Source organism: Electrophorus electricus, chromosome 16, assembly GCF_041902795.1.
Source record: "Electrophorus electricus isolate QZ-2024a chromosome 16, ASM4190279v1, whole genome shotgun sequence".
In the NCBI taxonomy this organism is placed as follows: Eukaryota; Metazoa; Chordata; class Actinopteri; order Gymnotiformes; family Gymnotidae; genus Electrophorus; species Electrophorus electricus.
The window spans coordinates 26,283,493-26,305,000 of NC_137512.1; the positions used below are offsets into that span (position 1 = coordinate 26,283,493).

At 47.0% G+C, this 21,508-nt stretch overlaps 3 protein-coding genes and 1 long non-coding RNA gene across 9 annotated transcripts in view; 2 read left to right on the forward strand and 2 right to left on the reverse strand.

Moving 5' to 3' along the window:
- Window positions 1-183: 183 nt before the first annotated feature.
- Window positions 184-2,788, forward strand: LOC145651646 (uncharacterized). 2 transcript variants are annotated; one of them, XR_014117435.1, is made up of 3 exons: window positions 184-393; window positions 955-1,748; window positions 2,116-2,788. It is a non-coding gene; the product is annotated as an uncharacterized LOC145651646 (long non-coding RNA). The 2 variants fall into 2 exon arrangements; XR_014117434.1 differs by having other exon boundaries at window positions 190-393; window positions 955-1,241.
- A 486-nt stretch (window positions 2,789-3,274) lies between these two features.
- Window positions 3,275-9,897, forward strand: cdk10 (cyclin dependent kinase 10). Of its 5 annotated transcripts, none has more exons than XM_035532109.2 (13): window positions 3,275-3,614; window positions 3,784-3,856; window positions 3,979-4,050; window positions 4,239-4,341; window positions 4,420-4,501; window positions 4,819-4,952; window positions 5,290-5,342; window positions 5,494-5,563; window positions 5,663-5,722; window positions 8,795-8,918; window positions 9,035-9,174; window positions 9,252-9,322; window positions 9,396-9,897. In XM_035532109.2, exons 1-13 carry the CDS (start codon window positions 3,525-3,527, stop codon window positions 9,539-9,541), a joined length of 1,218 nt encoding a protein of 405 aa, XP_035388002.1. In that variant the 5' UTR covers window positions 3,275-3,524; the 3' UTR covers window positions 9,542-9,897. The 5 variants fall into 5 exon arrangements, 4 of the variants coding, with proteins under 4 accessions (XP_035388002.1, XP_035388005.1, XP_035388003.1 ...); XM_035532112.2 differs by having other exon boundaries at window positions 3,297-3,614; window positions 4,885-4,952; XM_035532110.2 differs by having other exon boundaries at window positions 3,298-3,614; window positions 9,270-9,322.
- vps4a (vacuolar protein sorting 4 homolog A) lies at window positions 9,767-15,886 on the reverse strand. Its single transcript, XM_027031232.3, has 11 exons — window positions 15,702-15,886; window positions 14,926-15,037; window positions 14,488-14,632; window positions 14,337-14,398; window positions 12,456-12,575; window positions 12,174-12,330; window positions 11,832-11,980; window positions 11,659-11,740; window positions 11,372-11,591; window positions 10,924-11,064; window positions 9,767-10,825 (listed from the first exon to the last, which is right to left on the reverse strand). The coding sequence occupies exons 1-11, from the start codon at window positions 15,720-15,722 to the stop codon at window positions 10,724-10,726; spliced, it is 1,311 nt and encodes a 436-aa protein (XP_026887033.1). The 5' UTR covers window positions 15,723-15,886; the 3' UTR covers window positions 9,767-10,723.
- A 188-nt stretch (window positions 15,887-16,074) lies between these two features.
- The window catches only part of sntb2 (syntrophin, beta 2), an 11,543-nt gene continuing 6,109 nt past the window's right edge, over window positions 16,075-21,508 (reverse strand). Inside the window, exons 2-7 of the mRNA XM_027031237.3 lie at window positions 20,783-20,960; window positions 20,367-20,574; window positions 19,809-19,951; window positions 19,213-19,409; window positions 18,488-18,678; window positions 16,075-18,226 (exon numbers count right to left, since the gene is read on the reverse strand). Coding sequence (XP_026887038.3) covers window positions 18,134-18,226; window positions 18,488-18,678; window positions 19,213-19,409; window positions 19,809-19,951; window positions 20,367-20,574; window positions 20,783-20,960 — 1,010 coding nt within the window. The 3' untranslated portion in view covers window positions 16,075-18,133. The remainder of the gene's footprint in view (window positions 18,227-18,487; window positions 18,679-19,212; window positions 19,410-19,808; window positions 19,952-20,366; window positions 20,575-20,782; window positions 20,961-21,508) is intronic.

The window sequence follows — 21,508 nt, forward strand, 5'->3', positions numbered from 1 at the left end:
GTGACCACAGGCCTATTTGCAAATCCAAATAAACTTATCTCAGTGGATTAGTGCACAGAGGCTTAGAGAGAGAGAGAGAGAGAGAGAGAGAGAGAGAGAGAGAGAGAGAGAGAGAGAGAGAGAGAGAGAGAGAGAGAGAGAGAGAGAGAGAGAGAGAGAGAGAGAGAGAGAGAGAGAGAGAGAGAGAGAGAGAGAGAGAGAAGCATTTGCTACCGTTACTCATGCATTATGTGTCTATCTGCTGGTGTCCTGTGAGAGAGAGATTTGTACTGGAGTGATGTAATAGTCTGCTTTTTCCACCTCAGTGTTAGAACAGAATTCCATGCCATCAATACACTATGAGTTTCAGGTGAGCAATGGGATCTGCAACTGGAAAACCAAGAGAACCATCAGGTAACATGCTGACCTTCCTTCAGGTGCCATGCTGAATTTCATCCGGTAGCCTGTGAAAGCAAAGACTGACTGTTCTTTTAGCAGACATGTTGGGGTGTGTGTGGGTCTGATGCGGTCTGATTAGGTTCCAGTTTTACAGGCATGACATTCCCTTATGTGTCTTTTGGACCCGGTCCAGTCAGGCTAATCATTGGTTTTGGGATGCCTACAGCTCAGTCCAGTTTATACTCAATGAAAACACAAAGCATTCATAATTTCATTTTAGAATTGCTGTAAAATTTATTGAAATTTGTAGGATTTAAAGATAAATTAAAAATTTGTACTAATTTGTTGCCTACAAGATATGTACCTGTCAGGTCGACATAGCAAAGTCTTACTCATAATTCTGATAAAATGTCCAGATCATATAAATAATATTTAAAATATAAGTTAATTAGCATAAGGAATGTAAAGTATGGGAAGCAAAGCTCTTCCTAGTTGTTTGTTAAGAGCCGCGGTGTACAGAAATATTGCAGGTTTTTCTCATGTTTTGTTGCTTGTGTAAATTCTGTGGCTTTACAGAATATGAAGGTGCTGTTGAACTCCACTCCTCCAGCAGCAGCTCTTCATCACCACCATCATCAGATACACCTGTAGCACCTCCAGCACCCCCTGCTATCATCGTCACTGCTCCATCCCGTGAGCACCTCACAGCCACAGCACCTGCCAGACCCATAGCAGAGGCCAACAGAGAACACAGGCCAGGGGGCAACCCTGTGGTCGTGGGTGGCCGCTTCGTCATAGGCAAAGCCTAATGTTGTAGCACAACACTGGGAGAGGAACTGACCACAGCTACACACACTACTGAGGTACTGACACCACTGACCACAGCTACACACACTACTGAGGTACTGACACCACTGACAACAGCTACACACACTACTGAGGTACTGACACCACTGACCACAGCTACATACACTTCTGAGGTACTGACACCACTGACCACAGCTACATACACTACTGAGGTACTGACACCACTGACCACAGCTACACACACTACTGAGGTACTGACACCACTGACCACAGCTACACACACTACTGAGGTACTGACACCACTGGCCACAGCTACACACAGTACTGAGGTACTGACACCACTGACCACAGCTACATACACTACTGAGGTACTGGCACCACTGACCACAGCTACATACACTACTGAGGTACTGACACCACTGAACACAGCTACACACACTACTGAGGTACTGACACCACTGACCACAGCTACACACACTACCGAGGTACTGACACCACTGACCACAGCTACACACACTACTGAGGTACTGACACCACTGACCACAGCTACACACACTACTGAGGTACTGACACCACTGACCACAGCTACACACAGTTCTGAGGTACTGACACCACTGACCACAGCTACATACACTACTGAGGTACTGACACCACTGACCACAGCTACACACAGTACTGAGGTACTGACACCACTGACCACAGCTACATACACTACTGTGGTACTGACACCACTGAACACAGGTACACATACTACTACACTAGGTTTTTTCCTCTAAGGCGAGATCCACTGATTGTTGAAAGCAATCGGATGGGTTTTGCTTGTGTTGCTGTGGCAGAATGAGAGACACAAGCCTCACCATGTTCTGATCAATCTAGTGTCACTCTTCTGATCAGTTCGCTCTTCTATTTGTTCACTCTTTTCTGCATCAGGGCTGAAGCATGTTTGGAGCAAGCTGAAGAATGTCGCCATGCCTGTAGGCTTAGCACTCATTATTTACTTACTCTTATAAACCCTTATAAACCTTTATAAACCGTTATTACTCATTTTAAACCCCTTATAAACCCTTATAAACCCTTAAAACCCTTATAAACCATTATTACCCCTTATAAACCCCTTATAAACACTTAAACCTCTTATAAACCCTTATAAACCCTTTAAAACCCTTATAAACCTTTAGAAACCATTATTACCCCTTATAAACCCTTATTTACTTTGTAAACCTTGACCCTGCTGGCATCAAGAGAGGTGCAACAACCTCCTATTAATATTTTCACCCAAATGTGATTATATAAATGGTAAAATGCCAGTGTGTTTCTCAACCTGTAACATAATGGAACTGGTTGTCATAATTATATTAGGTGCCTATGCCTACATTTACAATGCTACTACTACTACTACTACTACTACTACTACTACTATTATTATTATTATTATTATTATTATTATTATTAATAATAATAATAATAATAATAATAATAGCCTGATAACACTTAACACATGCTGAGGTTGATTATTGTATTTATACTGCTGATTATTAATGTTGGTTTATGTGTGTGTGTGTGTGTGTGTATGTATGTGTGTGTGTGTGTGTGTGTGTGTATGTATGTGTGTGTATATATATATATATATATATATATATATATATATATATATATATATATATATATATATATATATATTAGGGTATTAAATATATTTATATTAGGTTATTAAATATGTTTGTTCTTGAGCATTATTCACAGCAAAGCGTTCTTACTCAGTTGATAATTTGTATAAAAATATAAACAATGTAAAAATAAAGAGTGATCTTCAGTAATGTAACATCTGGATAATAAAACGCTAAAACCTTCAAATTTTGCATGTTATTATAAAACAAAAATGTACGCACGTGCACATATACGCGCACACCCGAAGCAAAGCGATTTCTACAACCCACGTGACTTAAACATGAGTGACTTTTTAAAGACGCGATTCTCAGGTGAGCTACACGTGTGTGCCAGGCCTTCATCCAGCGCTAATGTCCCCATCATTCCTCTCAGGGTGAGCCGCTGTGTCTGAGGAAGGGGCTCACCGGACTGTCGCGCACCGGTTTACGTGCTTCTCTCGTTCTCAGTCCAGAGATCACCTGTGGCACGTGTGCTGCGAGGAGGAACAGGTTAAACGTGAGCAGACTGCGTTCCCTCTGGATTAACGTGAGCTCAAGCAAACGGATCGGTGACGACTGGCCGTACCGCACGCGACTTTACGTGGTAACTCATCGCGAGATATCCTGAAAATGTGCAACTCTCGCGCCTGATAGCTGCTAACTCTCGCGCCTGCTAGCGGTTTTGTTTGTGTGATGGAGACTGCGGGAGACCCGGAACCAGAGCCGATAAAGCTGAAGTCTTTAAAAACCACCAAACCGTTTACCGTGCCGCAGCAGGACAGGGTGAGCGGACCTGCGGCGGGCTTTAGGATACCAGCTAGTCAGGATTTCACTCTTTATCGCTTGATTTCTGACCAGCCTTTCCGTTACGAATCTTCCATAAAGCCCGATGTTATGTTATTCGCCGTTTGCCTTCTACTTGTTCGGTCTTAGTTATGCTTTATCTCTACAGTTTGGGAACTGCAGAAGTGTGAAGGAATTTGAGAAGCTGAATCGCATCGGAGAGGGGACGTATGGCATCGTTTGTAAGTGTTGGCATATGAATGTGTTTGCATAGTTATTCTGACAGTACACCACCTGCATTTGTACCTGAGAGAAGGTGTGCACGCTAAACATAACACGGCTTCACTATCTACTCTCTTAACAGACAGAGCACGTGACACAATCACGCATGAAATTGTGGCCCTTAAGAAAGTGCGCATGGATAAGGAGAAGGACGGTGAGTTGGCCGCGCGCAGCCCTGCACGCCCCGTTATGGGTTAATCTCTTCGGCCCTGACGACACGGGTTGTGTATTCAAATTAAAATGTGTTTTATCACTTAAACCAGTTTTGTGGCATCAGATCACTGATATTTCAGCTGGAAATGTTTCACTGAATGATGTTGGTACTGTGTGTGTGTGTGTTAGGGATCCCCATCAGTAGTCTGAGGGAGATCACTCTGCTCCTGCGCCTCAGACACCCCAACATCGTTGAGCTCAAAGAGGTGGTGGTGGGCAGCCATTTAGAGAGGTAAGCTCCACCCACCTCACAGAAATGTTAGGTGGCAACCTCCTCCCACCTCATGGAACTGAGCGTGTGTGTCCACAGCCTGTTCCTGGTGATGAGCTACTGTGAGCAGGACCTGGCCAGTCTTCTGGAGAACATGCAGTCTCCTTTCTCAGAAGCACAGGTGCACTCACACATTCACATTTATGGGAAAGATTGAATGAGGTGTCTGATTAGTTGTGTATAAGCACTCCCAACAGTCTGATGTCAAAGGATTAGGTGATCACAGAACCAGCACCTTCTGACGGTCTGAGGAGACCTGGTCTCAATATAATTAAAACCTTCAGTTACACTCTTAGAATACGATCTTAGCTGTGTAATTGTGTACATCAAAACACAGCTGTTGTGTACCATTGGTGAAGTGTGTGTTGCTGCAGGTGAGGTTTGTGTGTATGTGTTGCTCCAGGTGAAGTGTGTGTTTGTGTGTGTGTGTTGCTGCAGGTGAGGTTTGTGTGTGTGTGTGTGTTGCTCCAGGTGAAGTGTGTCTGTGTGTGTGTGTTGCTCCAGGTGAAGTGTATAGTTCTGCAGCTGTTGAGAGGCCTGGCCTACCTGCACCATAACTTCATCCTGCACAGGTAAAGGTGCTATGGCCCCTGGCCTGAGCTGCAAGACTCACACACACACACACACACACACACTGCACAGATTAAGATCAGGCTTCACCAACATTATGCCATATGAATATTCACGCACTGACATGGGCCATATGAATATTCATGCACTGATGTTGAGACATAGGAATATTCATAAATTCTTTCATTAGCAGAGATTGATGACCCTCAACAATTTGCATTTAGAATGACATTCAGAAATATATATTTTTCCACATCATGCAATTGTCAGATTAAGCATCACAGCAGTGCGTTTGCAGTTTTAAAACGGATGTGTGTTCCGGGGATGTGTGTGTTTTAGGGATCTGAAGGTGTCCAATTTGCTGATGACAGATAAAGGCTGTGTGAAGATTGGTGAGAGTCCTCCCACGCCTGCACGAATCAGATCTGTACTGCCAGAGCATTATACACGTCATCATTTGGGAAGGGGGTGGGTGAGGAATACAATACTTGTGAGGAGCATGATGGGTGTGTACAACCCTGTTTTGTTTTTTGTTTTGTGCAGCGGACTTTGGCCTGGCACGGGTGTATGGTGTCCCCCAGCAGCCGATGACCCCCAAAGTCGTGACGCTGTGGTCAGTGTCACATCCTCGCCCAGTTAAACACCAATGCCTAAAATCCCCCCTGACACAGGTAGCATGTCTCACACCTGTCATGTGCACGACTGTGCCCAGGTACAGGGCTCCCGAGCTGCTCCTGGGCACAAAGACGCAGACCACTGCCCTGGACATGTGGTACAACCCCTCATATCCGCTCTGAGTGTCACCTCAGCACTCAGTACAATTAGAAACGTATCTGTACTTGTCCAACAAGACGCTGGGAGGGTGTCTGTGTTTCTGTTTTGTGTGGCCTGTATTGTGCATGCGAGAAGAGCAGTGGGTTGTTTCCTGACGTTTGCGTGTGTGTGTATATGTATATGTGTGCGTGTATATACGTGTGTGTGCGTGCGTGTATATACGTGTGTGCGTGCGTGTATATACGTGTGTGTGCGTGCGTGTATATACGTGTGTGTGCGTGCGTGTATATACGTGTGTGTGCGTGCGTGTATATACGTGTGTGTGCGTGCGTGTATATACGTGTGTGTGCGTGCGTGTATACGTGTGCGCGCGTGTATATACGTGTGTGCGCGCGTGTGTATACGTGTGTGCGCGCGTGTATATACGTGTGCGCGCGTGTATATACGTGTGCGCGCGTGTATATACGTGTGCGCGCGTGTATATACGTGTGCGCGCGCGTGTATATGCGTGTGTGCGCGTGTGTGCGCGTGTATATGCGCGTGTATATACGTGTGTATATGTGCGCGTGTATATACACGTGTGTGTGTATATGCGCGTGTATATACACGTGTGTGTGTATATGTGCGCGTGTATATACACGTGTGTATATGTGCGCGTGTATATACACGTGTGTATGTGCGCGCGTATATACACGTGTGTGTGTGTGCGCGCGTATATACACGTGTGTGTGTGTGTGTGTGCGCGCGTATATACACGTGTGTGTGTGTGTGTGCGCGCGTATATACACGTGTGTGTGTGTGTGCGCGCGTATATACACGTGTGTGTGTGTGCGCGCGTATATACACGTGTGTGTGTGTGTGCGCGCGTATATACACGTGTGTGTGTGCGCGCGTATATACACGTGTGTGTGTGTGCGCGCGTGTATATGCGTGTGTGCGCGCGTGTGCGCGTGTATATGCGCGTGTGCGCGTGTATATGCGCGTGTATATGCGCGTGTATATACGTGTGTATATGTGCGCGTGTATATACACGTGTGTGTATATGTGCGCGTGTATATACACGTGTGTGTATATGTGCGCGTGTATATACACGTGTGTGTGTGCGCGTATATACACGTGTGTGTGTGCGTATATACACGTGTGTGTGTGTGTGTGCGCGCGTATATACACGTGTGTGTGTGTGCGCGCGTATATACACGTGTGTCTGTGTGTGCGCGCGTATATACACGTGTGTGTGCGCGCGTATATACACGTGTGTGTGCGCGCGTATATACACGTGTGTGTGCGCGCGTATATACACGTGTGTGTGTGTGTGCGCGCGTATATACGTGTGTGTGTGTGTGCGCGCGTATATACACGTGTGTGTGTGTGCGCGCGTATATACACGTGTGTGTGTGTGCGCGCGCGTATATACACGTGTGTGTGTGTGCGCGCGCGTATATACACGTGTGTGTGTGTGCGCGCGTATATACACGTGTGTGTGCGCGCGTATATACACGTGTGTGTGTGCGCGCGTATATACACGTGTGTGTGTGTGCGCGCGTATATACACGTGTGTGTGTGTGTGCGCGCGTATATACACGTGTGTGCGCGCGTATATACACGTGTGTGCGCGCGTATATACACGTGTGTGCGCGCGTATATACACGTGTGTGCGCGCGTATATACACGTGTGTGCGCGCGTATATACACGTGTGTGTGTGTGCGCGCGTATATACACGTGTGTGTGTGTGTGCGCGCGTATATACACGTGTGTGTGTGTGCGCGCGTATATACACGTGTGTGTGTGTGCGCGCGTATATACACGTGTGTGTGTGTGCGCGCGTATATACACGTGTGTGTGTGTGTGCGCGCGTATATACACGTGTGTGTGTGTGCGCGCGTATATACACGTGTGTGCGCGCGTATATACACGTGTGTGCGCGCGTATATACACGTGTGTGTGTGTGCGCGCGTATATACACGTGTGTGTGTGTGTGCGCGCGTATATACACGTGTGTGTGTGTGTGTGCGCGCGCGTATATACACGTGTGTGCGCGCGCGTATATACACGTGTGTGTGCGCGCGTATATACACGTGTGTGTGTGTGTGTGCGCGTATATACACGTGTGTGTGTGTGTGTGCGCGTATATACACGTGTGTGTGTGTGTGCGCGCGTATATACACGTGTGTGTGTGTGTGTGCGCGTGTATATACACGTGTGTGTGTGTGCGCGTGTATATACACGTGTGTGTGTGTGCGCGTGTATATACACGTGTGTGTGTGTGCGCGTGTACACGTGTGTGTGTGTGTGCGCGTGTATATACACGTGTGTGTGTGCGCGTGTATATACACGTGTGTGTGTGCGCGTGTATATACACGTGTGTGTGTGTGCGCGTGTATATACACGTGTGTGTGTGTGCGCGTGTATATACACGTGTGTGTGTGTGCGCGTGTATATACACGTGTGTGTGTGTGCGCGTGTATATACACGTGTGTGTGTGTGCGCGTGTATATACACGTGTGTGTGTGCGCGTGTATATACACGTGTGTGTGTGCGCGTGTATATACACTGTGTGTGTGCGCGTGTATATACACTGTGTGCGCGCGTATATACACGTGTGTGTGTGTGTGTGCGCGCGTATATACACGTGTGTGTGTGCGCGCGTATATACACGTGTGTGTGTGCGCGCGTATATACACGTGTGTGTGTGTGCGCGCGTATATACACGTGTGTGTGTGTGTGTGTGCGCGCGTATATACACGTGTGTGTGTGCGCGTGTATATACACGTGTGTGTGTGTGTGCGCGTGTATATACACGTGTGTGTGTGTGTGCGCGCGTGTATATACACGTGTGTGTGTGTGTGTGCGCGCGTGTATATACACGTGTGTGTGTGTGTGTGCGCGCGTGTATATACACGTGTGTGTGTGTGTGTGTGCGCGTGTATATACACGTGTGTGTGTGTGTGTGCGCGTGTATATACACGTGTGTGTGTGTGTGTGTGTGCGCGTGTATATACACGTGTGTGTATACGTGTGTGTGTGTGTGTGTGTGTGCGCGCGTGTGTATGTGTGCGTGTGTGTGTGTAGGGCAGTGGGGTGTGTCCTGGCGGAGCTTCTAGCCCATAAGCCCTTGCTGCCTGGTAGCTCTGAAGTGCAGCAGCTTGACCTGATTGTGCAGCTCCTGGGCACGCCCAACGACAACATCTGGCCCGTATGCACTGAACAAACACCTTTATTTACCACATAAGTACATCTCTGACAGCGCTTTGGCACAATATTTTGTAACTTTTTTTTTTTGTTTTTTTTTGCTGGATTTTGTGTGTGTAGGGTTTCTCTCGCCTGCCTCTGTCTGGTCAGTACAGTCTGCGGAAGCAGCCCTACAACAACCTGAAGAACAAGTTCACCTGGCTGTCAGAGGCTGGGCTCCGCCTCCTAAACCTACTCTTTATGTACAACCCCCAGCGCAGGTTAGCACGAGCACACAACACACACTGGTGCTTATCAACTGTTTCATTTGTAACCCGTTAACCCTTTAAATGTAAAGTGTTTGTGTGTGTGGCAGGGCGTCTGCTGTCGATTGTCTGGAAAGCTCCTACTTCAAAGAGAAGCCATTACGTAAGTAGAGGGTGTTTTGTGGGAGGGGTGGGAGTTTGCGAGGATTTCAGTGCTCACTCATATTTCTTCACAGCATGTGAGCCAGAGCTCATGCCCACATTTCCACACCATCGAAACAAACGGGCAGGGCCTGCAATCGAAAGCCAATCAAAACGGACGGGGCCTGCAAGCGAGAGCCAATCAAAACGAAGCAAAGGGGGCAGATCAGTTGCATCTTAGTCTTGCAAACAACTCAAAAGTGAAGTGACACCTGGCCCAGACTCTGTGTTCAGCACCACCCCTAGAACAGTTATTCTGGACTCAGCGTCCGACTGCGCTGACGTTAGTTACATGGACTACGACACGCATTACCTGGCATGGGTGTGTTAGAGCTGGAACAGAACTGAACGGTGAGGACTACACTGGGTGGGGGTGCATGCATGTGTATTCAACAGTGCTCAGATGTGCATACATGTATGATTTATTCCATGCGTGTAATTTTTTACAATTTTTACAATTTGTGCTTCTTTTTTTTTGAGAAAATGTAAAACCTTTTTAGTTTTGAAGTGGGTGAATAAACAAACAGTAAATGTGAATCTGTCCCTCAACACGATCCACATGAGTTTAGTTTCAATTAGTTCAGCTCAAAGGTCCTGCTTTTGAAATGGATGAAAACAGAATAAGTTGCTACTGTCATTTCTTTTACAATTCAGATTTAATTAATTCAGGCAAACTTGGTAGTCATAACAGAAGACAGCTGTGCAGTCCCCGTGGCAACCATGACCAACAACAGCGTCCCACCTTGACATCTACATGTACAAAGACCAAATGACTACCCAAACAGAAACGCTGCTGTCAGAACCAGGAGAACTTGGCGCTGCTCTAGTCATTCACAACGGTCTTCATTAAAAGGGGATTACAGAGGCTGTTGGGCCTCTCGAATAGTTCATGGACATGTACTGAAAGCCAGCAGGTGAAGAGAAGCAACGGTAGTGATGCATTAGTCATGAAGGTAACGGGAGTTTAGTGGGTAAACAGTCAGAATAGGAAAATAAACATGTAATACTGAGCTTTACCAGATGGGGGCACTGAAGAGGGGTGCAGCTACGTTGCCCTTGCTGGTCAGCAGGGCTACAGTTAAACATTCACACACGTGCACAAACACAGGGTGAGAGTACAAATGCACTGTCCTACAGCACGAGAGGCCTGCGAGGCCCTTCCGAAGCCTTCCAGTCAGACGGCCCTGACGTCACCACTACACCTCCCTCCAGAGCAGGCAGTCCAGGCGGGACCAGGGGAGAGTAGTGTTATCTGGAGCGGGGCGGGGCAGGACGGAGGACTGGACAGTCCAGATTAAGGGCTGAAGGAGGTGGAGTTTTAGGGGGGAGGAGCTTGGGGAGGATGAGTGGGCAGGTCCGACACTCAGCCTTCCTGTCCAAAGTCCTCCGTAAACTTCTTCACCTTCAGTAAGTCTTCAGCGTTCACCGTAGGCCGAGTGGTGGACAATGAACGCAGCATGTCAGCCTGTGCGCGCGCACACACACACAGTGAAAGAAGGGAAGACTTATGTAAACCTGGTGTAATTATGGACTACTGTGGTGTATATTACGAGTGTGTCTTACCATACACACTATGGGCTCCAGGAGCTTGTCACCAGGCACATCCATCCAGGTCATCTCCATGGCAGCAGGGTCACCAGGGGAGCAGGGGGTCAGGAGGTCATCAACCATTACTGATGGGTTACTGCGAGAAGGTCCTCGCACCTGCCAAGGTGCCACAGCAGAAACTATCGTTATGGCAACACGATACCATGGAGCCACACAACAGTTGGAGCTTCCCTTGTTTTCATTTTATTAGGATTGCAGTCTCACTCTCACACACGTATCACATTTAAGAGCCTTTAGGATCTGTCGGGATCGGGGGAGCTCTGCTAACTCTCCATTACACACCTGCATTACCATGTGATTAGAGGATTAGGGTTAAGACCCTGTACAGATAGAACATGTCCTGTAGTTACTGCAGTGTGTGTGTGTGTGTGTGTGTGTGTGTGTGTGCGCGTGCACATGCTACCTTCTTGAAGTGTGTGGCCGACTGCACTTTGCGGACAGGCTGCATCAGTGCGTCTCTGACGATGATGCTGATGTCGGCGCCGGAGTACCCGTCTGTGCTGCGTGCCAGCTGGCGCAGGTCAGCCTCACACAGGCTGTGGGGCGTGTTCCCCAGGTGCAGACGGAACATGGCAGCTCGCGCCGGCTCGTCTGGGAGGGGGATGTAGATGCGCTTCTCAAACCTACAGCACAGCGGGGAGTCACTACACACACACACACACACTACACACACACACTACATGTACAGACCTTCTCCGAATAGCAGCGTCGAGGACCCAGGGGATGTTAGTGGCCCCCAGAACGAGGATTTTATCATTGTTATTCCCAACACCTGCCAGAAGTGGAACCGAGAGACACTGTTCAGCTAGATACCACCCTCTCCCCCGTAACACCACCCACACCTCTCCACCTCCTGCACCCACCCTGCATCTGCACTAGGAACTCTGTCTTGATCCTGCGTGCTGCCTCACTCTCGTTCTCACTCCGGGAGCCGCACAGCGAGTCCACTTCATCTATGAAGATGATGGAGGGCTTACGCAGCCGAGCGAGTTCAAACAGATTACGCACCAGCCTGAGAGAGAGAGAGAGAGATCATCTAGTGCTGAGCTGGGAGGGTGGGTGGGGGTTCCTACAGATGACAACACTGACAGAGCTGGATTGCATGGGGGAAGAGAGCAGACTTTATTGTGTGTGTGTGTATATACACACACACACACACACACACACACACACACACACACACACAGACAGCAGTGAGGTCTCACTTCTCACTCTCTCCAAGCCACTTGGACATGAGGTCTGAGGAGGACACAGAGAAGAAGGTGGAGTTGTTGGCCTCTGTGGCCACGGCCTTGGCCAGGTACGACTTCCCTGTTCCAGGAGGTCCGAACAGCAGAATGCCTCTCCACGGAGTACGTTTCCCTGGAACATGCAACACACACTGAACAACTACTGAAATCTCTACACCAGATCCCTGTACAGAGGGAATCTCACTCACACACACACAAAACCTGTGAACAGGTGAGGGAATCACACACACACACTACCTGTGAATAGGTGAGGGAATTTAATAGGCAGAATTACAGCCTCCTTCAAAGCCTCTTTGGCTCCTTCCAGCCCTGCTACATCATTCCAGCTGACATTGGGCTTCTCCATGACAATAGCACCTGCAACACACCGACACAGTGACATCACAGAAGCACCGTTTTCCTTGGTCCTCTCTAGCCACAGTTGCAGTCAACACAATGAAGCCCATCTATGCCCCCCCAAACACATGACCATCAGCTAGTCACCTGCCAGAACACACACACAAAACATAAACATACACAACATTACAGAACATACACAATGCATGAACATACAGTGCCTCCAAGTAGTATTCAACCCCTGCAGATTCTGCAGGTTTACACATTTGGAGTTAACTTAGCATTGTGAAATTTGGACTGTAGATGGGCCTGGACATGTGAATTCCACTGCAGCAAAAAAGAATTATTATTTATTTTATTTTTTTTACATTTTGCAAAGTTTACCAAAAGGGCCAATTATTATTCAACCCCTCAAACAACTGTTTGATTCCCTCAGGTATTAAGAAGTAACTGAAGTATTAAGAACAATGAGCTTCACATGCTTGGATTAATTTTGTTTTTCCCCACCTTTTCTGACTATAAAAGCCCCTCCCCAAACAAGTGAACAGCACTCATAAATAGTCAACATGGGAAAGACTACGGAGCATTCCAAGGCCATCAGAGACAAAGTTGTGGAGGGTCACATGGCTGGCAAGGGGTACAAAACCCTTTCCAAGGAGTTGGGCCTACCTGTCTCCACCATTGGGAGCATCGGAAGTGGAAGGCTTATGGAACTACTGTTAACCTTTCACGGCCTGGACAGCCTTTCAAAGTTTCCTTCTGTGCTGAGGCCAGGCTTGTCGGAACGGTCAAGGCATGACCCAAGGTCAACAAGGAGGGAGCTCCAGAAAGATCTCCTAGTGGTGGGGACATTGGTTTCAATAAATACCACAAGTACCGTACTCCACCGCAATGGTCTCCTTTCCAGGCGAGCCCGTAAGGTACCTTTACTTTCAAAGCATCCTGTCAAGGCCTGTCTACAGTTTGCTCATGATCACTTGGAGGACTCTGTGGCAGACTGGTTCAAGGTTCTCTGGTCTGATGAGACCAAGATCGAGGTCTTTGGTGCCAACCACACCCAGGGTGTTTGGAGAGAGGATGGCACTGCATACAACCCCAAGAATACCATACAGTCAAGCATGGTGGTGGTAACATCATGCTGTGGGGCTGCTTCTCAGCCAAGGGGCCCAGCCATCTCGTCCGCATCCACAAGATGGATAGCACATCCTACCTGGAAATTTTGGCCAAAAACCTTGTGGAAGGAGCTCAAGATCAAAGTCCACAAGAGATGGCCAAAGAACCTAGACAACTTGGAAAAGATCTGCATGGAGGAGTGGGCCAAGATTACTCTACAGACCTGTGCTGGCCTGATCAGGTCTTAATAAAAAACGATTAATAGCTGTAATTGCAAACAAGGGTTGTTCCACAAAATATTAAACCTTGGGGTTGAATAATAAATTTAACCTAATTTTTATGTTTAAAATGTATTATAATTTAATTGAGCAACTTGTACTTTTTGTTTGTAATATTTAGGCATCTGTTAAATGCTACTCCTGAAGGCTCTAAATTATTCGCAACTTGTTGAATTTGCAAAATCTGCAGGGGGTTGAATACTACTTGGAGGCACGGTACACCACGTATGGGCACACACAACATTACTGAACATACATCATTTATCGCATTTGGAAACCAGCAACCAAATATTTTTCAATGGGTCAATCAAATGTGACACACTTGGGAAATTGATTCTCATTCATTCTCTCCTCCACGCACACGCACAGGCTCAGGCGCACACACTCCTACCCATCAAATGCTCCTGTAGTTTTTTCTTCTCTGGGTTCTCTCCCTCACTGTCACTGTCACTCCTGGAAGAAACATGGTGGTCATTAGGATTCCACCCAAGACCTCCCCTCCCTGAGGACATATGTAGAGGAGAGAGTGGGCGGGGCGGTACTTGTCATTGCTCTGCGCCTCCTTCACAGGCTTCTTGCCCTGCTTGTCCTTGTTCTTCAGGTAGTCCTTCAGTTTCTCGGCACGGTCCAGGTACTGCATACACTTCCCACGGATGCTTTCCTTGGCCTTGTCACTGTGAGCCTCATCTGCAAGGAAAGAAGACTCTCACCCTTCTGTGGACGCGCCCATCCTCCCGTCCCATTGTACTGTATTTAAACACCACGCTGTGTCTCAGCTGAGACCAGACAAACCAAGATATTGACCACAAGACTGAGAGGGGATCCGCCATGTGTTGTGACTAACGACACCTGCATCTCCTCAACTAAGGGGGTTTCTTCCACACTTCCACTGATGGTGGGAGTGACTGGCTCCACTTCAAGAAAACCAGTCAGCTGGGAGAAAAACAGACAAAAATACACAATGCAGTTTCTCCACTTACACTTTATAGCGTGCAGGAAGTACTCGACCGCATGCTGGTACAGTCTCAAAGCCTCCTCATAGTTCCTCGCCTTGTCCTCTTCTGTAGCTTTGGTGACCAGGTCGATCGCTTTCTGAGGGCAGGGGAGGGGTTTCAGAACAAACATGCCAAACCAACCACTGACTGCTCTACCTGCGTAAGTCCAGAGACCCGACCTGCTGCCAGTGTGATTTAGCTGTAGTTTATTCTCCTTAAAACCTTCCATAAGTCACAGAGACGTACTACGACTCCACAAGCCCCCCGTCAACCGCATATTCAGTCAAAGCCGAAGGACACTGCAGCTTAAAGCAGTTCCTCGGGCAAAACATCTGACTTCTGGCATATATAACGGTTATAACGGTACACCAGCTGACGACTACGCTGACCTGTAAACCCCAGTTATAACGTTACACTGCTCTGTGTCAGCGTCTGCTGTAAAACCACTAACCCTATATAAATACATATTGATTAAACAAGCGGTCGTCTACGGTAGATTGTAAACCCCAGTTATAACAGTAAAATAAGTGCTGTTCCTAGAATACCGAATGGTCGCTACCGCGTTTGTTAATCTATTATTTTCGACCATTCTGCAGGATACCAAATGAACAAAGATCTTCAGGTCATAAGTGTTTGTCCATCGTTAGGACGTGTTGGACACTGCTAGCGTTAGCCTAGCTAGCTGGCTTAGCAGCGTTAGCAGCGCCTAGCCTAGCTAGCCGCGTTAGCTCAGCGTGCGACCCGACTCGTTTAATGGTTACCTGTAATGTTGACGTTGTCATTTCATCTCACGTTCTTTCTATTTCCCTCCAGTCTCGGACTCTTTCGAGTCCTTATGCTTCCACACCTCTTGTTCGAGGCCCGAGGAATCCCTCCGCGATGAAGGTTGTTACTCTCACACAATGACAGCGGACTGTTCATCAGCAGGCAGGCGGACCACAGACGTCCATATAGCGGCTCACCCGGACGTCGAAACGCACAGGCCCAGAGCGCGGGGACGTGCTGCCACCTAGCGGCCACCACCGCAGAGGCAGGATATGCCCTCTACACTCAGATATTAAACGGTTTACTGCTAATATTAATGTACACCTAGTATTTATTTAAAAAAAAAAAAAAAAAAAAAAACCCACGACATTTAGATTTATTTGTTTTAATTAATTGGCTGTACAGTTACATATTAAAAGTGTTGCTCTTAATAAAGGAATATGTTGAGTATCTTACGTGGTTTGCATATAAATCGTACAGAAGCAGTGCTTAGCCCCATGCTGTCATTCCAGCTTCTGCTTTTGCATAATATGATTGCGTGAACGCAAGTTGCAACATGTACAAAACTTTGGTGCAAAACCCTTTTCTCTTTAAAAAAAAAATCTAGCATCCGTAACAATAGTTCAGCCAGTAACACAAAACAAACAACTGACTAAAGTAACAATAAAAGATAAATGATAATGACCATTCATGGTTTCAAGAACAGATGGATACAAATATGCATTACTTTCATAGTCTAAGCATCTCTGATCTAAGTGGTGGGTAGTCAGAGAACTGATGACCCCTTCATGGCTAACAGGAGGGCGACTGGTGGCGCTGACCAAAGCATGACCCAGACAGGGCCACTGTCATGGAGTGACGGGGAACAGGAGAGCGAACGAGAGTCCCTGAACCTATAGTCATGTTAGTGCCACTCCTACACTGACCTCCTGCAGCTACCGAGCACAGAGAATCTCTGTGTGTGAACATGAGCACAGTACCACACAGGGCCAACACACCTCCTCACCTTCCTACTACATTACGGTCCAGAAAAACAAGGTACTTAGAAAAGCTGTACAGGCCAATATCTAAAACATTTGTTTACAACCCTTGTTTTTAAAAGCAGTCAAGTTAGATAGACCTAATTCTCTGCAGGATACAACCAAAATATTTGAGGAAACTTGAAATCACATGGACATGACCCTTTGACCCCTTGAGAAAAATTGGGTGCGTCAGATCTTATGCAAAGTAATGAATATAGACCACAATTTCTAACACAATCTTTAAAGAAGTTAGCGGCACTGTTTGCCAATATTTGCATGTGTCACTCAAAATTGACAGAACGCTCTGGAAGCCAATTTTCTTAGTGGTGTAAATGTTGCCCACACTGCAGTGAAAGCCTTCTCACCACGTCTGACTCTCCTGGCCACAAGAGGACAGTGTAAGAGTAAAACCTAATTTAGTTGCAGATGGAGGGCAAGACTGGGCTTAACTGGTCCAACTCTTCTTTATAACACAGAGCTTTACAATGGCTTTAAACACACAGCCTTCATCAAACAACTGGAATGAAAGAAGCTTTGAGTATCTAAAAGGCTTTTTTAATGAACCCTCTGAAAAAAGTCCTAACTCTACACCTAGTCATAGGCACATGGCACTAACGAGCAACTGTGATTAATAAGACACTAGGGGGCAGGCTTTCCCAGTCCAGAGCTCAGGGACCTCTGACAGTTCTGCTGTCCCACCCCCGTCACGTGACTGTCAGGGTTCCCGTGACCTGGGCTGAGAAATGTTGCTCCAGCTGGGGCCTAGAGATACCCTCAGGAAGTGATGGGGGGTGGAGATGCCCTGGGGCAGTCATGGGGAGATGTTCTGGGTCAGATAGGGGGTAGAGATGTCCTGGGTCAGTTGGGGGGGGGTGGCATTAGGGGTTTTAGTCATGCCCCGCCCCACACCCCTCTAACCATCACACACTCAGAGATGCAAAGTGTCTTAGGGCATATGAGACTTTATACACACACACACACACACACACACATACACACGACTATACTGGCACGCACGCGTGCACATACACAAAATAGTTCAGCTCTACACTTTCTGCAGAGTTTCCCTATAATGTCCATGGATAAAAAAGAACATTTTATTTATTAACTAAATATGAAAAGGCACATGTGGTTATCCTGAAATATTACCAACACACTTAAGAGCACTACAGGACATCTCACCAAAACACACACACCCAACATGAGACAGATTATGCAATAACAAAGACAAAGGAAAAGCATTCATACGTTTGTGCTCACAGTTATAAAAAAGTGCACGCAAATGACAAAGAAAGAAAACCACTTAAATACTCTGCTATAATATTCCATTAAATGAGTGTAAAATGAGGAATATTTCTGCACCAGCCCTCTGTGTGCTCCTCATTTGTGCTCTGGTTCACGTGGGTTCACGTGAGCAGGCCCATCCGGGTGAGCTTGGCTGAGAGGAAGGAGTGTAGAACAAACACCAGTGGCTTTGGGCTGGAGTGCAGATCAAACACCTGTCAACACAGACACAATGTCAAATACCATTAAAAAACTGTCAACAAAAACACCCGCCAACACCATCAAGTACCATTAAACACCCACCAAAGACACCATCAAACAACATCAAAAGATCCACCAACACAGACACCAAACAAACATACTTGCCAACACAGAAACTATCAAAACACCCACCAACAGTCACCAACACAGACACCGTCAAGCAGCATCAAACACACACCATCTCAGACACTGTCAGCTGTTTGTTATTACAGTACCAGTTCTCCCTCCGGACCCCCGAAGTCAAGGTACAGGTTACGGATGCCATCATCTGCAGACATCTTCAGCTTCTCAAAAGGATAGTGGAATAGCAGAGCGCCCACTGCAGGGTCCCGATGGACCCGCATCACAGTGAATCCCCGATCATAGTGCAGGAGCAGATGCACATCCTGCCTGTTCAACACACAACCTATAGAACAGAACACACACACACACACACACAGCCTATAGCACAGAAATGCACACACACCTATAGCACAGAACACACCCCTACCCACCCATACCACAGAACACACACACACACACACACACACCCACCCACCCACCCACCACATATGCAGCCAATAGAACAGAACACAACAGGACCTGTGAGTTGTTTTGTATGCATTTGAATGTCTCGTGTGTGGTTTTGTTTTTATGTATGTGATGTGTGTGTAAGAGTGTGAGTGAGAATTACTAAGGGAAGTACAGAGAGATATGTGAAGACTGTCCGCTGATCCTTGTTCCTCTTTCCATGTTCAGTACCTTCTTCCCCAAACACACCACAATTTCTCTTACAAACATCCAGAATGTCTCAGAAATTGTATAATTTTAGCTGTTTGTCAAACAATTTGTTTTATTGAAGAAATCTGATTTTCTGTTAAATATTTTAAGGAGTCAAAAGCCACCACCCCACACACACCCCCAGCCGCAACACACACTCCAACCCCCCAGGCGTGTGTACCTATGGAAACCTCCTTGATGAGTTCAGCAGCAGCATGTCCTCCCTGCACGAGGGCCCGTGTCCATGACGACAAGTCCCAGTGTGTCTCCACACGGAACACATGAGACTCCACACCGCGGTTTGTACCTGTACGCGTCGCAAACACCAGATCCACTCCTAATGAGGGGGATGTCTGAGTACTGCCCGAGTGGACAAGCCTAAGGAGCGAGAGATGGAGGGAGGATGGCAACATTGCCTTTTGTAGTCCAGTAATCAGCTGCTCTTCATCAAACAGATATTATTATTATTATTATTATTATTATTACTACTATATTTATATTAATAATTATTATTACTATTATTATTATTATTACCACCATCATCATCATCATCATCATCATCAGATTGCAAATAATTATTGTTATTTTTTACATTTTTTGAAAATAAGATTAACATATCCTAAAATGGATTGGCATGGAATATTTTTACATCTTATCCTGTGTATAAATACAATTACTACTACTACTAATCATCATCATCATCATCATCATCAGAGTACCAGGGGCGGGGTCTGCGAGAGTGCAGGGGGCGGGGTCTGCGACAGCTGTGGGTGGTACCTGGTGGCAAGGAGGGGGTGTGTCATGAGGGGTGTGTTCCAGGCCTCACGCGTCCATGGCACCGATTCGAACAGCAGGATGTCTTTCTCAGTCAGCGCCATGACAACCGGTTTATATTGGTGCCGCCCACCATCAAGAGGAAGCTAAACATTGATCAAAATAAGCAAGAGTGTAAACATGTTTTTATGAGAAGGCAGCCTCATCTGTCGCACACTCTGGGTTCCAGCATATGTGTAGTGAGTAGTGTGACCTCAGGAAGTACTTTACACAAAAACAGCTGTGGTTTCCTGTTTCTAAGCAGTGGGACCTCTGGAAGCAGTTAACCATAACCCAGCTTTGGCTTCCTGTTTCTCAGCATTTCCTGTGCCCACTTTCCTCAACTCTGCATCAGCAGAACAGAACTAAACTGGAGTCTAAGACTAAGCCTACAGGTAAATATCCATATTAAACAGTGTGTGTACCTTCTCAGTCTGCCAGTTGGTGTATCGGGCTGTACCTGCCCTGCTAATCAATGTGTTTGAGCTTTATGTGTGTGTGTGAGTATAAATAGGGCTGTACCTGCTCGGCCAGCCAGCCGATGTGGTTGAGCTGTGTGTGTGTGTTGGTGCTGGGGGAGCTCAGGTAGGCATTGAGGTCTGTGAGCGTTTGTGGCAGCAGGGCGGCCACGTTTGTGTGTATGGCCGTGAACCAGGAATGTGCAGTGGGTCCATCCTTACAGCGCAGGACTACAACATTCTGCCCATCAGGGGAGTGAAGCTCCAACAGCCTGGATACACACACACACTGCAGAGCTGACGTCAAAGTAAAGGATGCCTACTCTGAAGAATCTAAAACCTTCACACGCATGTACACACACACACACACTCACACACTCACACACACACTCACACACTCACACACACACACACACACACACACACACACACACACACACACACACACACACACACACACACACACACACACACACACACCTGTTCTCCAGGTCCGGCATGGTGATGTTTCTGCAGATAAAACTCATCTTGAGAGGAAGGACCTTCCGGTTCCGTCCAGCGGAGGTTCTGCTCCAGTCCTCCACACTGCTTTCCCATGGCAGCTCTGCCAGGACAGGGGGCTTCCTGAAGAGGGGAGACACCTCCCTAACGTATCGCACTGTGGAACGAACACACACACACACACACACACACACACACACACACACACACACACACACACACACACACACACACACACACACACACACACACACACACACACACACACACACACACCACTCTCCTGAAGGTCTGACACACCTGTCCAGTCACTGCCCTGCACGGGTCGGTTCTGAGAACACTTTTACCACAGTGAGTGTGAAAGAAGTGAGTTACTGTGGTTCCACAGCTGAACATGACCGTCAACTACAAAATTCACCAAAGTTCTGACATTCTGGACCACAATATTTATATGCGACTATTAGGGTTCAACCAGTATGGGTATTATAAGGGCATTATAATGTGCATTATACCGTGTATCATAAGGGCATTATAATGTGCATTAGAACAGGTAGCACAGAAGCAGATGGCCAATATGTAACGCTGCTGTCATGTAGCTCATGTTTTTTGCATCTTATGAAATTCAACACTTTAATATTAATAACAAGTGAGCCTAAGCTCTGCTGAACCTGCTCTGCTACAGAACATGGACGTCATCACCGATAT

Bases quoted from the DNA above. Each gene is read 5' to 3' on its own strand.
- vps4a (XM_027031232.3), bottom strand. From the start codon at position 15,722: ATGACAACGTCAACATTACAG. The intron at 15,038-15,701 runs GTAACCATTAAA...CCCTGCCCTCAG, and splicing joins TGACAACGTCAACATTACAG to AAAGCGATCGACCTGGTCAC. The intron at 12,576-14,336 runs GTAGGAGTGTGT...GGTGTGTTGCAG, and splicing joins ACTACAGGAGCATTTGATGG to GTGCTATTGTCATGGAGAAG.
- cdk10 (XM_035532109.2), top strand. From the start codon at position 3,525: ATGGAGACTGCGGGAGACCCGGAACCAGAGCCGATAAAGCTGAAGTCT. The intron at 4,342-4,419 runs GTAAGCTCCACC...GTGTGTCCACAG, and splicing joins GTGGGCAGCCATTTAGAGAG to CCTGTTCCTGGTGATGAGCT. The intron at 5,723-8,794 runs GTACAACCCCTC...GTGTGTGTGTAG, and splicing joins ACCACTGCCCTGGACATGTG to GGCAGTGGGGTGTGTCCTGG.